This window comes from Tauraco erythrolophus, chromosome 22 (assembly GCF_009769465.1).
Source record: "Tauraco erythrolophus isolate bTauEry1 chromosome 22, bTauEry1.pri, whole genome shotgun sequence".
Taxonomy (NCBI): domain Eukaryota; kingdom Metazoa; phylum Chordata; class Aves; order Musophagiformes; family Musophagidae; genus Tauraco; species Tauraco erythrolophus.
This window is the reverse complement of record NC_141486.1, coordinates 7,231,563-7,246,422: the sequence shown is the minus strand read 5'-3', so window position 1 is coordinate 7,246,422 and position 14,860 is coordinate 7,231,563. Positions and strand designations below refer to the sequence as shown.

The following is a 14,860-nucleotide window of genomic DNA, read 5'->3' as shown; positions in this document are numbered from 1 at the left end:
TCAATAGCCTGAGCATCCATTGAGGTCCACCCCATCCAAAGCAAACCATTTAAATGATTGCTTCCATCCCCTCGGTCAGCAGGACTGCAGCATCTGCTTCAAGTTGAACGTGTATCTCAAAGCTATACTCAACTGGCTTTTGTCCCTTCCCTCATGATAAGAACCAAACAGGGCAGGATTTTTGTGATTATTTATTATCTGTGAAGTGCTGGCAGTGTCCTGACTCTGTACAAGACACAACTGCTGGGCTTACAAAAAGAAAAAGCACTTGGCCAAAATCATTTAGCCTCAAAAAAGTTAACGAACGTGTTCTCAGGAACCTCTCAGGCTCTGCCCATCCTGAGGACGTATCAAGGTGCTGATGCGAACCACCCAAACTAGGCAGATATGTAGCTCATTTCTGTCACTCATAAAGCTTAATTAAGTTGCTGTCCAAACACAGTTTGAGAATATGGCCGAAACACAGGTATGGCCCTTGATTGCTAAAATCCAATCCATTGCAAGAAACGTTTTTGTTTTCGTTTTTTTTTTTTCAGGTAGGGAAGCGACATTAAAAAAACACCACTACTCATGGAAGCTACAACTGCTTCCAACAAACAACATGTAGAAAATACCAGGAGAGAGGCTCTTAAAGTATCTGCTAGTTTCCAGTGGAAAGGTGTCAAGTCCCCCATATTCACCAGATGGATATCAACATCTGACATGTGTTGGAAGACATCCATATCAACTCCACCAGCCTGAACTGTAAGTAGCCAAAAACAAAGCCAGACAGGACATCTGTGATGTGGTGCCGTCCAATCATGACACGGGAAAAGCCCACACAGAGGGCCCAGATGACCAGCAGGATCCGGAGAGGGATGGCCAAGACCAGGTGGTTGAGGAAGAACTTGGAGATCATGGCCGCTCGGCTGGCGTGCCCAGCTGGAAACGCATAGGTGTCCATGGTCAGGTAGTCCAGCAAGCCAGGGCTGATGTCGTACGGGCCCTTCCGCTTGGCCAGCTTCTGCAAACCAGCCACAATCATGATGTCCAGGAGCAGGGCTGCAAAAGGAGAGACAAGGAGGGAAAGGTCAGAGACAAGCAGAGTCAAGGGCAAGTTTCAAGGCAGAACCTAAAAGGGTTGTCGCTGTCTTGGGTTCAGTTCCAGACAGGTGTCCACAGTTTGGCTGCACACAGCCTCCCTCATCCTCAGATCACCACCCAACTGTCAATTAACCCTCCCAGTTCACCCATGGAGAAGACAAGCACCCTTATCACCATCTCACAGAGGAGCAACCCAAACCGCAGAGGCAAGCGACCCGCCTGGGGAGGAAGAAAGCAACTGGCAAAGCTCAAATTAAAACTCTTTTGGCCCTCAAACCACCAGACTGAGTGTCTCTGTTTCTGTCCTCCACCCCACACTTTAGAGACCTTGTGCAGCAAGGACATATCCCTGCCTGGCGTGCCTCTGTGCTGGGGTGACCAGGCTGCAGTGAGCAGGCAGTGGGAGGAAAGGTGCCCCACAGCACTTTGCGGTGTCGTGCCCTCTCCTCTCCCAAGCCTGCCACCTCCCTCCTGCCCAGACCCAGCCAGCGGGACCACGCGGCACTGGCAGATTTCACTAAGAAAAGGGCATTAAGAGACAGTGAGCCAAGGGAAAGTGGACCTTCTAGTGGAAGGTGTCCCTGCCCATGGCAGGATGGAACTAGATGATCTTTAAGGTCCCTTCCAACCCAAACCACTCTATGATTCTATGATTCTATTTAGGGAAAAGCCATGCAATTAAAAAAAAGGGCTTCTGCCACAGGTATCAACACCAAATCACCTTTCTTCTCTAACTGCTTTGGGAGTGAAACCCATCAGCACTTACCTTCATCATCCTCCTCTTCATCCCACACCCTTTGCCCCAGCCAACAGGTACTGTCATTTCTACTTCCTACCATCGACTTATTTTCCTTTCATCCTCTCATCTGCTTCTCCTCAGCCCTCCTAATTAGTCAGAGTGCTGATTTCAGCTCCTTGCAGCAAGGATGAGGGAATACAGACCATCACGAGCACAGCCTGCTCCCTCGGCAGGAACGCAAGGGACTAGTTGCCCGGGCTCCAATAAAGACCGTTCCTTGAGAACTGACAAGGTTTCAGGAGGATGGATGGGAGCGCGGTGGCGGTGGGGATGGGAAATGAGATGGCACATGGGAGGCAAACAGCCTCTCCTGCCTGCTCGGCACCTGGCAGGAGCTGGGAAGCGAGGAGCTGTCACGGCAGCTCTGCTCGCCCGCCTCGCAGCGTGCCACCTCTGTGCAGCCAGCCCCGGCATCGCTTTGGGAACGAGCTGATATTTATCCTGGCCAAGCTCTCTCCTTATGGGAGGGCTATTTTAGTTCCCCATCTGCAGGGCACCTTGCGTGGGGAAGGGGGACAGCAGGACCTCCTTGGACCTCCTGCCCACCAGGTCCTGCCCGAGCCACTCCTGGGCAGCAGCGGGGCAGCTGCATGGCTCTGCTCACGCTGGGCTTCCTAAATCACCCCCAGCCTGGCTCCTCACCCCACCAAGGTGATCCCTGCGACCCCAATTCTGGAAAGTGCTTCAGGAGCCCATTTTCAGAGCTCACTGGCTGCATTGCCCACTAGTCCCACCTCACCCTGGACAAGAGCTGGGTGAGAACCGAAGCTCTGGGACATGATTTCAGAGAGATGATGCACCAGCGCTGCCAAGTGAAGGCTCTGGCCCAAGCTGCTCCTGCTGAAGTCAGCAGGTTATTGCATTGCTGAGGAGCCCAGCCAGGATTCAAGAACCACTCTGGGCACTCTGAAAGGTCCCCAGTGTCTCCTCCATGATGTTCAATACACCCACTACAGACCATTCCCCACCAAATATGCTTGTAGATCAGTAGCTCAAACTTTAGTGACGTGTGTTCACCACTGCCCGTCAGTATTTTGCACTTACGAGATATTTTTCTGGTCAAAGGGGGTGTCAGGGCAACTTGAGGGATGCAGGCACGTGTGCATGGAGGTGTTCAGGGCATGGAGAAAAAGCCAAAGAGCTGTTTTAATAAACCTTTCATTCAGAAGAGGAATAAAACGGGCCTTCAGCACTGCTAGGTTTGATTTTCATCAAACGGTGCACAGAGAGCAGAAAGCCTCGTCTGCTCACATTTCAAGATCTGAAGGCACCACAGCATTAAAAACGGGTTAATTTGCCGTTAAAAGAAAAAAAAAAAAACCACAAAAACCAAAGATCACTCCGTCTGGTGCTTTTTCTGTCACTTCCCCCTGCACTTTCTGTTCCTTCCATGAAGCAACTTAGTTCTGAAGCAGCCCCAGTAGCCTGCCCGGCCCCGGGGTCCCACCGCCCTTGCCCAGCTCCGGGTCCCAGCAGAGCCCCGGGGAGCCACGCTGCGCTCCAGCCCTCTCCTGCTGCTCCTGCTGCTCCTGCTGCTGCCGGAGTGAATCAGCACACAGCCCTGCTGCCGACAGCGCTGCCGACAGCCCAGCCTTCGGAAACAGATACAGACGGTGCCGTCGCTCAGCAGCCCCGGCCCTATTCCCTTGCAATTCCTTGACCTACATACCCACCTGGATTTGGGCTCATTGCTTTTTCCCCTCTGCTCTTTCAGCTCAATGCAAACCAAATCTTCCTCCTCAGCTGGGGACATCTGCACCGGCATCACGCAGCTAAGGGGTTAATTTCCTCATAGGCTTCCTTGGTGGGTCCAGCTGCAGGTGGGTGTCTCTGCACTGGGAAAGGTGCCTGTTGGCTACCGAAGTGGTTGCACCCGAAGCCCCTTGGCCTTGCACCCACCATTGCAGGCCCAGCCACCTGCGAACCGGCGGCGTCACCTTCAGTCTGCCCTTCCCCTGTCCCCAACGCAGAGACGTGCAAATCCTCCAGGCCAGCACGACCGAAGGCGGGAGGGAATACAGCGCTGGGAGGGACAGCAGAAGGGAGCCTGCAGCTGATTTACCAGCTTGCACTGGCACAACGCTGCTCTCTGGAGACGGACGGGGCTGTCAGAGGCACAGCAGAGATGGCAGAGTGCCACCTGACCGGGGGCATGAGGAGCAAGATATTTTAATTTTAAGCATTTTTTCATCATGCCATTTCCCCAGATCCAGGTGGCATTGGATTTAAAACACAGGCAGCATTGGATTTTAAATCCAGGTAGCGTTAGATTTCAAAGAGCAAAGGAAGGATTAGCTCTTGCCCATTGCTCCTTTCACATTTTTCTGAAAAAGATCCAGAACTTCCCCTTTGACCTGGCTGTTAAGGGAAACGATCCTTCAGATTTCCACTGCAAAACCATCCGATCGCAAAAAGCTCTATTAACGTCTAAAAATTCCTCAAAGCGCAAACCCAAAGAGCAAGCCTTGTCTGCCTGCGACAGTTTTAGCATCAGAGATCACCTTGGTAATGTAAATAGCCAACATCTGGCATCAGATGCACAGCAAATGAGCTGAAAGTGAGCCCCCCGGGCAGACGTTTTATATCTATTAATAAGAAAAGGAAAACAATTATCTGCCTTGCTCCTACCACCAAACGTTAGGAGCCCATTAAGAGCGGAGGCGAGCGCAGAGGCGAGCCCTGCGCAGGCAGGGCTCAAGGATGAACGTGAAGCATCGCTGAGCACCAAGCCAAACCCCAAAGCTGGTGTTTAAGGGAAGTCAAAACAGTTGGGTGCCCCCTGTCACCGTAAGGTCTTTCTGTCCCCGCATCCAAGGTGCCACCTCTGCTGCTGTCCCTTATGGAGCAGGGGCTGAAAGAGGCAGAGGATGGGGTGAGCACCCTTGAGGGCATTGCCTGCCCCAGGTCGGAGCCAGGCAGCGTCTCCAGGGATGGAGGCAGATTCCAGCTGAGATGTTTATATAAACATGTTATCAAAACCGCAGCTGAAAAACAATCTGGGTGCAGCGCTGGGGGCTGGAGGGGGGGAAGAAGAAAGGAGAAAGCCAAAAAAGCCCCTGGCCTCGTCTGCTCCTGCAGCCGTGATTCACATGACTTCATGCACATGGGGCTGCTCGGATGAGACAAGGCAGCTCTCCAGAGCCCAGCTTGGGAAATCAGGATCAGAATCAGAGCCATGACATGGACTCAGCCTCCCAGCACGGCAGTTGAGGGCGTGGGGAGAGGGAAAAGGGGAGGTAAACGCCCAGGAATGAAAAGCGAGCCCATCCTGTGAGCTCCAGCAGCACCCAAGCGTGGGAGCAGACGTGCACCGGACAGCCCCCTCTGCCCCGTCCCAGTACCGTTTTACAACAGAGCCGAAATCCTTGCCCGGGCTGAGAGCCTGCAGCCTGCCCTGAGCCGGGTCCCACGGTGCCACTGGCCACACCAGCCCTGCTGAGACGGCACGTGCTCCTGGTCACACGCAGGGCCCAGGCTGGCTTTGTATTTCCCAGATTAGCCAACCTCACTCAGGAGTGAACCCCGGACAAATGTCACTGTTCCCAGGAAACAGGGTTTTTTGCTCCATAATTAGAATTCATATTTTTTTTCCATTTTTCTTTTTACGTACACACCCCATCCTACTGCTTCTGAACTTCCCAAATCTCCCGCAGGCATTAGGCTCCCTGACCTGGAAAATGAGCCGTTGGCAGCTTGACTAGTTGACACTAATGAAAGATGCAGGTTTTAAAAGCATCTTCACCTTCTCTCCGCTGGAGTCGATGGCAGCCAGAAGAGCTTCACTCCTTTGGAAGTGAAGTCCTCTACTCCATCTTCTTCCCCAAACATGGTACTATTAGGTGCAAGCACTGACAAAAGGCACAGATGGCACGACACATTGAAGAACCAAGGAGTCAGACACTGCGGTGTTTTGGGAGAGGTTAATTTTTGGCTGAATAAGCAGCAGAGTGGGGTCAGTGGCCACGGAGCGGTGAAAAAATGGTGGAAAAGCAGCATTGTGCCATTGTGCAATGAATTCAAGAAAAACCCCAACAGCTAAAAATAGACCCGCTATATCCCAGATGATTAGAAACAGCCCCGAGTGCAAACACAGGCTGCCTGGAGTTCTCCCCTTGGAAACATGGTGCCCCTGGGAGCCGGGCGAGTTGTATCCCGGCATCGATGCGTGAGCGGGGCTGCCTCGCTGGGGGTCTGCATGGCCTGGGGACAAGACACGGGCGAGAGTGTGGGCACAGAGCAAAGGGCTGATGGGGAAAAGGCGCTGAGCAGCCCCCAGGATGGCTCAGCTGCCTCCCAGAAGGGCTCCGGCAGCTCACAAAGCCCCTGCACGCCACGGCAGCAGCGCAGGGAACATCGGCACATCCCAGAACCACATGAGCACGACAGCACCGCAGGGGATGAGCTGGAGGAAGGAAGCTGCCTTGGGTTGATGGCCAACAGCATCTCCCAGCCCACAGACACTGAGCTCCTCGCTCGGTCTCAGCACCACTTAGGCTGGGGGTTACACCCCGCTGCCTTCAATAAGGAAAATCGGAAAAAAAAAAAAAAAAATTGGGGCTGATGCTCTGGTGCTCAGAGGCCTCCAACCATCACAGCCCACAGCGCGTCAGACCTGAACCAGTTAGGTCTGACAGCATCCCTGTACAGACAGAAACGGAGGGTGAGGCCAGGACTGCATTCCAGGTGAAAACACGGGGCTTTCTTCCAAGAGGAGGAAAAAGAGACAGTTCACCTGATTCCCCTCTTCCGTCCCCATCCTCCACCAAGCCCAGCCTGAAGCAGGATACCCGTCGGAATCTCCCTGCGACTCACCTGGCTGCCCAGCACTCCCCCACCTTCCTCTCCCCAAGCACTGCTCCCGTCGGGGCGCGTTAGAGCCAAACACGCTCACCCGTTTCCCGGGATCTCCCTTCGGGCCAGAGCTCAGCTCAGCATCTCTGGCAGGGCTGGCTCTGCCCGGGTGACACAGCCACTGTCCCCTTTGAGCTCCAGGCAGGAGCACTCGGAAGCTGTTCCCGGAGTGACAGACATACGGATGACTCATTTCCCATGTTTATTCCCTCCCTTCCCATTCAACAACCCTCGCACTTCTTTTCTCTTTCACTCTGCCTTCAGGCTCTGGAACGTTTCTCATTTCTCCTGCTCACTCTGTGCCAGGGTTGGATCTGAGCTCCCTGCAGTTTCCCCAAGGGCTGCCACGGATGGCTGCAGGGCTGGCAGCATCCTCAGCACCAAACAGCCGGCCAAGACCTGACCTCCTCCGTGCTGACCAGTACCAAGGGGCCGATCAGACCACGGGGCTGATAGAAGACCCTGCACAGGTCCCTGGAAATACCATCCCCACCTTCTCCAGCCACAGCCAAACGGGTCTCAGCCTGTCACAGACTGTCCTTTATCTGAAGGGACACTGCAGACGTGCAAGCCTGCCCTGCAGTGAGCAGTACTCGTTTGGGAGAGAGGAAGCAGGCGAGGAAGGAAAGGGGGGCAGGGAAGCCAGGAGAGCTGGGCATCACTTGCTGTTCAGAGATGCTGGAGCTCATCAGCTGTGAAGGGATGAAGGGCGAGGATGGCACCCACCAAAGGACCAGGAACTTTTAACTGGGCAGGACAACAAGAGGCAGATTAGCAGCCTTATGTGATGAAGAGGAATATTTGTATTTTTTTAAATTATATATATTTATATATATATTTTAGAGAGATCTTATAGCAGTCTTCCAGTACCTAAAGAGGCCCTAAAAGAAAGCTGGAGAGAGACTTTTTTTAAGGGTATGTAGTGATAAGGCTATGTGATAGCGATAAGTGACAAGGGGTAATGGCTTTAAACTGAAATAAAGTAGATTTCGATTAGATCTAAGGAAGAAATATTTTACAATGAGGGTGGTGAGGCACTGGAACAGGTTTCCCAGAGAAGCTGTGGCTGCCTCATCCCTGGAAGTGTTCATGGCCAGGTTGGATGAGGCTTTGAGCAACCTGGTCTAGTGGAGGGTGTCCCTGCCCATGGCAGGGGGGTTGAAACTAGATGATCTTTAAGGTCCCTTCCAACCCAAACCATTCTGTGGTTCTATGGTTTAATGGCAGGCTGGACCTGTGTCTAGATGCTGGATGCAGGGAATGGGCATCTGCGGTGTTCCCTCTGTCTGGCACCCACCATGGGTCAGTCATATTGGGTTACCTGACATTTAGACGTTTCCACCTTGCTGGACAGATGTGCTGCAAACTTGCTGAGATCTCAGTGGGCACTGCCAGAGCTGGGAGCGGAGCAGGACAGGAGCTGAACTTCCTCCACGTGCCGGGTTTTACAAGGACAGGACGGTTCACACAGGGCACCAGCTCCCCAGCTGCTCTCCCCTTCCCTGCCGAAATGTCACCTGCCCCGTCCAGCTCAGAAAATCCCCAGCCTCACAGTGGGAAAATGAAAGGGAAAGAACAGACCCATCTGGCCTTAAACCACCTCTGGGGCTCTCGGCTTAGCAAGCTCTGCTGCATACCGACTGATCCATCTGCTGCACAGCTCTCCAGCCTCTCTGCTGGGTCTCGGCTGCCGAGCCCTGGGGCTCGACAGGACGAGCTTGTCTGCACTGCCTGGGCATTTAATCTGCTCGGTGACCTTTACCAGCAGCGGGCTGTACTGGCTGAATTTGCACCACACAGACTCCAAAGAGAAGCACGACAATACCTGAAGCACCTCCAAATTTCGAGGGGTCTCAAGGGGCCTGGTGAAGTCCATTTCTCGCTCTCTTTCCTTCCTAAACCACCACTTTCCTGCCAATTTGGTCTTGCTTGGAAGCTACCAGGGCACGACTGCAAAGCCCTGGACATACATATGTATTTATAAATATGTATATTTTTAAATAAATTCATATATGGCTCAGGATAAAGTCACAGGTCCGCAGGGGACTATGCCTCAGAGTATCACAGTGTGGTTCCCGGTCAGCCTAAAGCTGGGTCAGTAGTCAGGGAGAAGGTTAGAGAGAGCAAGAACTGCCTTCTTGCTGACCTTCAGGAGTGGAGAAGTGACCCTGGGCTCCCCTCCTTTCCTCCTCGTGTGCCAAGCCACCCATCCTCAGCCTGCCACGCTGCTCGCTGTGATACATCCACAGCCTGCAGCACTGCTTTACGCGATGGCGATAAAGGCTTAGTGACAGCACCAAAGAGCCGACCCACCCCTCAGAAGCGGGATGCAGAGCCAGCTGGTGATGGATGAGGACTGGGACCTATGTCACTGAGACAGCAGCTGGACACAGAGGACACAGCAGGCAAAAAGGAGACCAGGGCTTTCTCTTCTCCTAGTCTGAATATCTATGTTAGAAAGCCACGACCAAAGCAGAACCAATTAACAGCTGGTACTTCAAACCGAGCACAAACACCTGTTTTATGTGCAAGGGTTAACCAAGCAGATATCACCCAACGTGCAGCTGGACTGCAGTGAACTAAACATGGTTCTCTGCATCAGGTGGAGATTTGGCTCTAAACACAATAGGTGGACTTCACCAGGGCGATCACTTTGGATAGATGACCATACTCCATCCCCATCACACTGAGAAGGTGCCTGGACCTGGAAAGACTATCAGTCTAACGAGATCAATCTGTTTAGCTTAATAAATAGGAGGTGAAGAAATGACTTGAGCACTATCCAAAATATTGAAAGGCAGAAGAGATGTTGGCTAAAAGAGCTGTTCAGCTGAAGAGATGAGAGCATGCAGATGCTAATGGGGGGAAGAGGAGAGTCAAACTAAAAGCAAGCGCTTGTGAGGATACCTACCACTGCAGTGATATAGAAACGGTTGTGACAAGTTCACCCTCGCTCGTAATTGTGCATCAGATTGAGTGTTTGGGTTTTTTCCCTTAACAAATTGAACACGAATAAATTAAGGGATGTGCTACAGCCTGTATTTTGCTGTGGGTTAGATCGATGATCCAAATGTTCTTTGCTGGCTTTGCAGTCAATGAATCACTAAATTTGGATCCCCATCCTCACCAGATGGATCAGAACCAGAAACCGAGGTGCTGCTCCCCCCAGGGCTTAATGGAGTTTCTGTCTGGTTCTGGAGCAGATCTGGGGATTTTAGTGAAAGTTATACACCTGTTTCCCCCCAAAAAGCCGGATTTCAAGGTTCAAACGATTTTCTAAGCATCTCAGTTTTCATGAAATCCTTGTGATTGCAGAGAAAAGCTTGAACAGTCCTAAAAGTTCCAACACTGGCAGATGAATAAAATGAACTCTAAAACTGGGGGGGTGTTTCCTGAGTTATGAATTTTTCAGTTTGGCCAGGGGGTGCAGACTTTCTTCCTGACTCTTCAACAGCCAAGGCTGGCAATGCTGATATAGTCTTCCTGAAAGCACATTCTGGCAGAGGGATTTTTACAGTGGGCACAGATATCTGATTGCTTCCATCTTTTCAGTAACAGGCTGTGAGCGTGCTTCTCTGGCTGGTTGGCATTCACTGGAAAAAGACTACGATGGGGAGAATCAATAAATTCCATCACAGATGACAAACATGGAGGGAAAACATTGCTTGGGGTTGCTAATCAACATCTGCAGCTGGGATGGATGGAGCATCCCAGGGTCAGACCTCCTCACCCTAAATGCTCCCGCATGTGTTGGCAAAGCTCCTGCCAAGAGCTCCTCAGGCGCAAGTGCCCCCCCTCCATCTGCAGTGGTGCTTCTGCCAGGTTCCCGGTCCCATTTCAGCAGTCTCCTGTCTCCTCGCCTTGAAAGCCTGATTGCAAATCCTAAACAAGTGCTCTATGATGGGCTGGCTCCCTGCCCAGAGACTGCATCAGAAATTCTGCTTGATATATCAAACTCTCAGCAAGCAGGGGGAAGGGAGGAGAGCCAGGGGAGGTAAGGAAGGGGTATCATAGACAACCCCGACTTCCCGGCTTCCCTCTTCCCAGGAGACCAGAGAAGCACCAGGAGGTTCCCTTCCCTTTGTCCTGTTCCCATCCAGGAGTGCTTTACACCACATCCTGATGGATTTGATCCACAGGAAAACAGCAGCAAGAGGGATCAAGGATGCCAGATGCAGCAGTCATGCCATACCCTTCCCATTTACTCATGAGACTCCACTTCTCATGGGATCTGTCAAGGTCCACCAGCCCCATGCTCCCGGCCAGACCCTTTCCTCCACCAGCAATGCAGGTGTTACGGCAGCAGCTACTCGGATATTCGGCATTCCTGACTGCAGACCAAGGCCACGCTCACAGACGAGATCTGTTCTGAGGGGTCACACAAGTGCTGCTGGGGCAGCTCTGACAAGAGAGGCTCAGGCACCTTGGCCAGTCCCACCAGTCAGTGTTGTCTAGTTGGAGGGCAAAGCGAAGTCCTTTGGAGGCTACCAGAGCTACGGAGCTGTCAAGTCATGTGGTGAACTAGTCCTCCACACAATTTAACTATTTTCTTTCTAGGTAGGTGGAGGAGAGGGATGAGAGTAGTGTGTCTAGGTGAGGAAGCAAGACTTCATAAATCGCTCAAGTTGTCCGCAGGCACCACATTTGAGCTCAGGAGACCTGGAGGTGGAGGTAGTGGTGCAGGGCTGAGCCCTCCCAGTGACCAGCTGATAAGTTTTAACGTGACCTGGAGATGGCTTTGCATTTGGCCTCCTCACATGGCAACAGAAGAACAAGAAAACCTTTCTTGTTTTTAAGCCAAAGATGGCATTAGCTCTTTATAAGGATCGCAAATGTTTTGGAGTCAGAGAGGTCAGTTTTCAGGCTCCAAAACTGTCAAAGGCTCTCGGGTCAAGAGCCATCTTGAAACTGTGCCGCTTGATGTGAGTCACCTACTATTTCATTCTCGTGCCCTTTTACATGGAGCTTCTTTTCTCAGGGAGAGGTTGACCCAGCGCACCAAGGAGCCCCTGGAAGAACTGCTGACGTCGGCGGGCTCTGCATCATGCTGACGCCATTCTGGCTTCTTCCCCACGATGGCCTCCCTTCATTAGATGTCACAGCACGAGGACAGTCTCTTTCAAAGGCAGAGGGGAGGAAAGGCAGCTACCACTGTGCTTTTCAAGCCAGTCTGGTGCAATCTTTGCCCTCTCCAAAGGATGAAGTTGCAAAAAAAAACCTGGGACTGTGATGCAGAACCCGTATTGCATCATGGTCAGCCCCTGCAGACAGGACGTCCCTTTCCTGAGGTGCCTCTGAAATAAAATGTCCCTAAGTCCCCCTAAAAGACTCCTCAAGAAGCAAAAGCCTAAATCCAATGTATTCGATTGCAGGAGCTCTGATCACTGTTTTTTTGGAGAGGGTGAAACGCTTGGGCTGATGACCCATAACTGCTCACAAGGGAAAACAGAATAACTGGGCCCCATGCCAAAGGCAGAAGAGAGAGAAGAGCAAGGTCCTCAGGTAGACATGGCCAGGGTGGGTTGGGGCCAGGAGCTAAGGCAAATCATGCCTAGAGCTCAGCCTGGTCACTGGTGGGACATGGGTCCACATTGGGTGGGATGGGCTCTGCTCAGCTCAGAAGACAACTCCTTTAACACATCTCAACCTCCTAAAACAAGGACACCGACCACTGCAAAGAAAGGACTAGCAGGACAGTCAGAGAGATCCCAGCCCATCTGCACGGCCCCTGGGTCAAACTAGGGCATGGAAATGGGGACAGCAGCAAGACAGGTCCTCATGGGAAGGAGGATGTGAGATCAAACTGCGGAAGGGAAGGAAACAGGACTCCATCACGCGGCGGCTGAGACATGGGGCCAGGGTCTGCTAGAGAAGGTGGCAAGGGGATAGAAATCTTTTTTTCTCAAGGATATGTTCAGGCTCTGATCCACAGATCAAAGATTAAAATTAATGTTTTCCCCATCTATCAAATCACCAAGGCAGACAACCATAGATCAAAGGACATCGCTGCTGGTATCCAACTGCACATCACAGACACTTCCTTGGTCTGACTGGACAACCCTTCCCTATGCGGGACTGGGGACCTGCCCCTACTCCGTGGGTGTCACCAGCTACCAGGATTACTCCACCTCTCTCAGACAACTTTTTGCTACATCCATCACCCATGGCACCGAGGACCGAGATGGCCAATAAGTGCAGCATCCCACCCTAAAGGTCATTCCCTGCTTCCCAACCACATCGGTGGCTGGGAGCGGTCAGAGGAGGAGTCCTGGTGCTGCTGTCCCTTGTGACCAGGGCTGGGCTTTCCCAGCGGGGAGGGAGGTTTGCCACTCACCTAGCAGCAGGTTCATGAGGACCTCCTGGCCTGCCAGCGTGCTGCTCTTCACCAGGCAGATGAGGGTACCCGCGATCCAGGGGATCCCATGCCCTGTTATCCCCAGGAGGTTAATCATGGAGCGAGCACCACCCCAGGAGGAGGCTCTGTTGGCACACACTCCCAGCCTCTTGGACATGCAGATATCGATGGCCAGCAAGGAGTTGAAGGCAATTCCTTTGAAGGAAGGGTTGAGCTGCATGCAGTCCTCTTCGGGCAGCTGCTGCGACTGCCTCCGCTCCTTGGTGCTGCTGTTCGGGGCGCTGGCCGGCCCCGCCTGGCCGCTCTGCTTTCTGCCGGAGCTCCTGCCCTCCTGGTTCCCCTTCAAGGGCTGATTCAGGGAGAGGAACTCAGCCCTGTTGAGGACGTTGTTCCTGTCCCGTGCCCTGGACCGCGGCTGGGATGCTGGCATTGCAGCCTCTCTTTAACGCAACCTGCTTTGCAAACGCCGGGAAGGAGAGAAATCCCTCTTCTCCCTGCGGAAAGCTTCCCCCTCTCCCACCCTCACGAGCCGTGAATTTGGGAAGCTACAAAGGTTCCCCTCTGTTGCAGTTGCCCCCAGCACGGACCGCAGCTGTTAAATATAGAGTAAGGAATGCACATGGCTGTTTACTTCGTGGGCCTAGCAAGCTTGGAAGGAAAATTAATGCCAGGCTTGGCAGCCACTCCAGTGCCTGAGAAAAAGGTTAAACAGCCAATAGATTGGAAGAAGAGGAGGGAAAAGCTTCGTGCCAAAGGTTGGTTGCTTCTGGCCTGGTCTATTTAAATCTTCCAATTGCTTATTCTCCTGGGCTGCAAGGGAATCTGGGAAATGTAGTTTTTTTGGCACTACAATTCATATTTCAGTACGAGTCAGTCAGAGCTGGAGGAGATCAGGGCATCCTCCCTCCCCATATCACCCCTCCGGCGGGCTATGCCGCCTGGCTTTGCCAGCTCTGAGGCTGGGCATTGCTCAGGGAGTTCCCCCCACGGGGGTCCCCTCAGGTATCTTCTCGATTTGTCTGTTCTGCAACATCTCCTCACTGCTACACCACCCTAAATACCACCCTCCTCTCCCGGCTATGGATACCTTTCAAACATCCCTAGCCCCATCCTCCCTCACCGCTCAGGGTGCGCTCCTGCAGCAGCTTCCATCACTCACCCTGTTCCCGGACCACGGAGCAGCAGCACCTGCCTCCCGATTAAGAGAGACACAGCACCGCTAATGTATTCCCATCCTCCTGCCCCCGGCACTGAGCGTGGCCTCAATCCCGCACGTTTCTGCCGTGTCATCCAGCCTCGCAGATCTCACGCTGGGCGCAGGTGACAGGCAGTGCCTGCGTCCCCGAGCTGCGAGTGGGATCAGCAGCCCAGGTACTGGCCCCAAGGGAGCGGGAACCACAGCACAGGGAGAAGGAAGACTCATGCCAGGCCCTGGGGAGTCCTCCCGCAGAGGACAGGGAAGACCTGCTGTCCCTCTGGCCATGGCGCGTTGTGCTTCGTCGCTTCATCAGTGCACAGCTGCCATCAGCCTCCCGCCTCCCCGCTCCCCACTGCAGCTGGGGTGAACCCCTCTGAGACATCTCCCACCCGTCCATCACCAGCGCTGGCGAACCCCCACGAGAACATCCCGTCTGCGCTCGCAGCTCCAGTTTACAGGTCTGAACGATCTTGCTACAGTCCCCGAACCGCAGCTGTTGTGGATCTGAGCCTCAAGCACCGCTGGGAGAGACCGTCCATCTCAGCTCCTCCTGCCCGCTGCAGCAACCGCCTGA

General features: G+C 53.1%; 1 protein-coding gene across 1 annotated transcript; it reads right to left on the bottom strand.

Moving 5' to 3' along the window:
• Positions 1-199: 199 nt before the first annotated feature.
• On the bottom strand, positions 200-13,518 carry PLPP7 (phospholipid phosphatase 7 (inactive)). The gene is made up of 2 exons (XM_086625083.1): positions 13,068-13,518; positions 200-1,041 (listed from the first exon to the last, which is right to left on the bottom strand). Exons 1-2 carry the CDS (start codon positions 13,516-13,518, stop codon positions 677-679), a joined length of 816 nt encoding a protein of 271 aa, XP_086481209.1. The 3' UTR covers positions 200-676.
• Between the last annotated feature and the right edge of the window lie 1,342 nt (positions 13,519-14,860).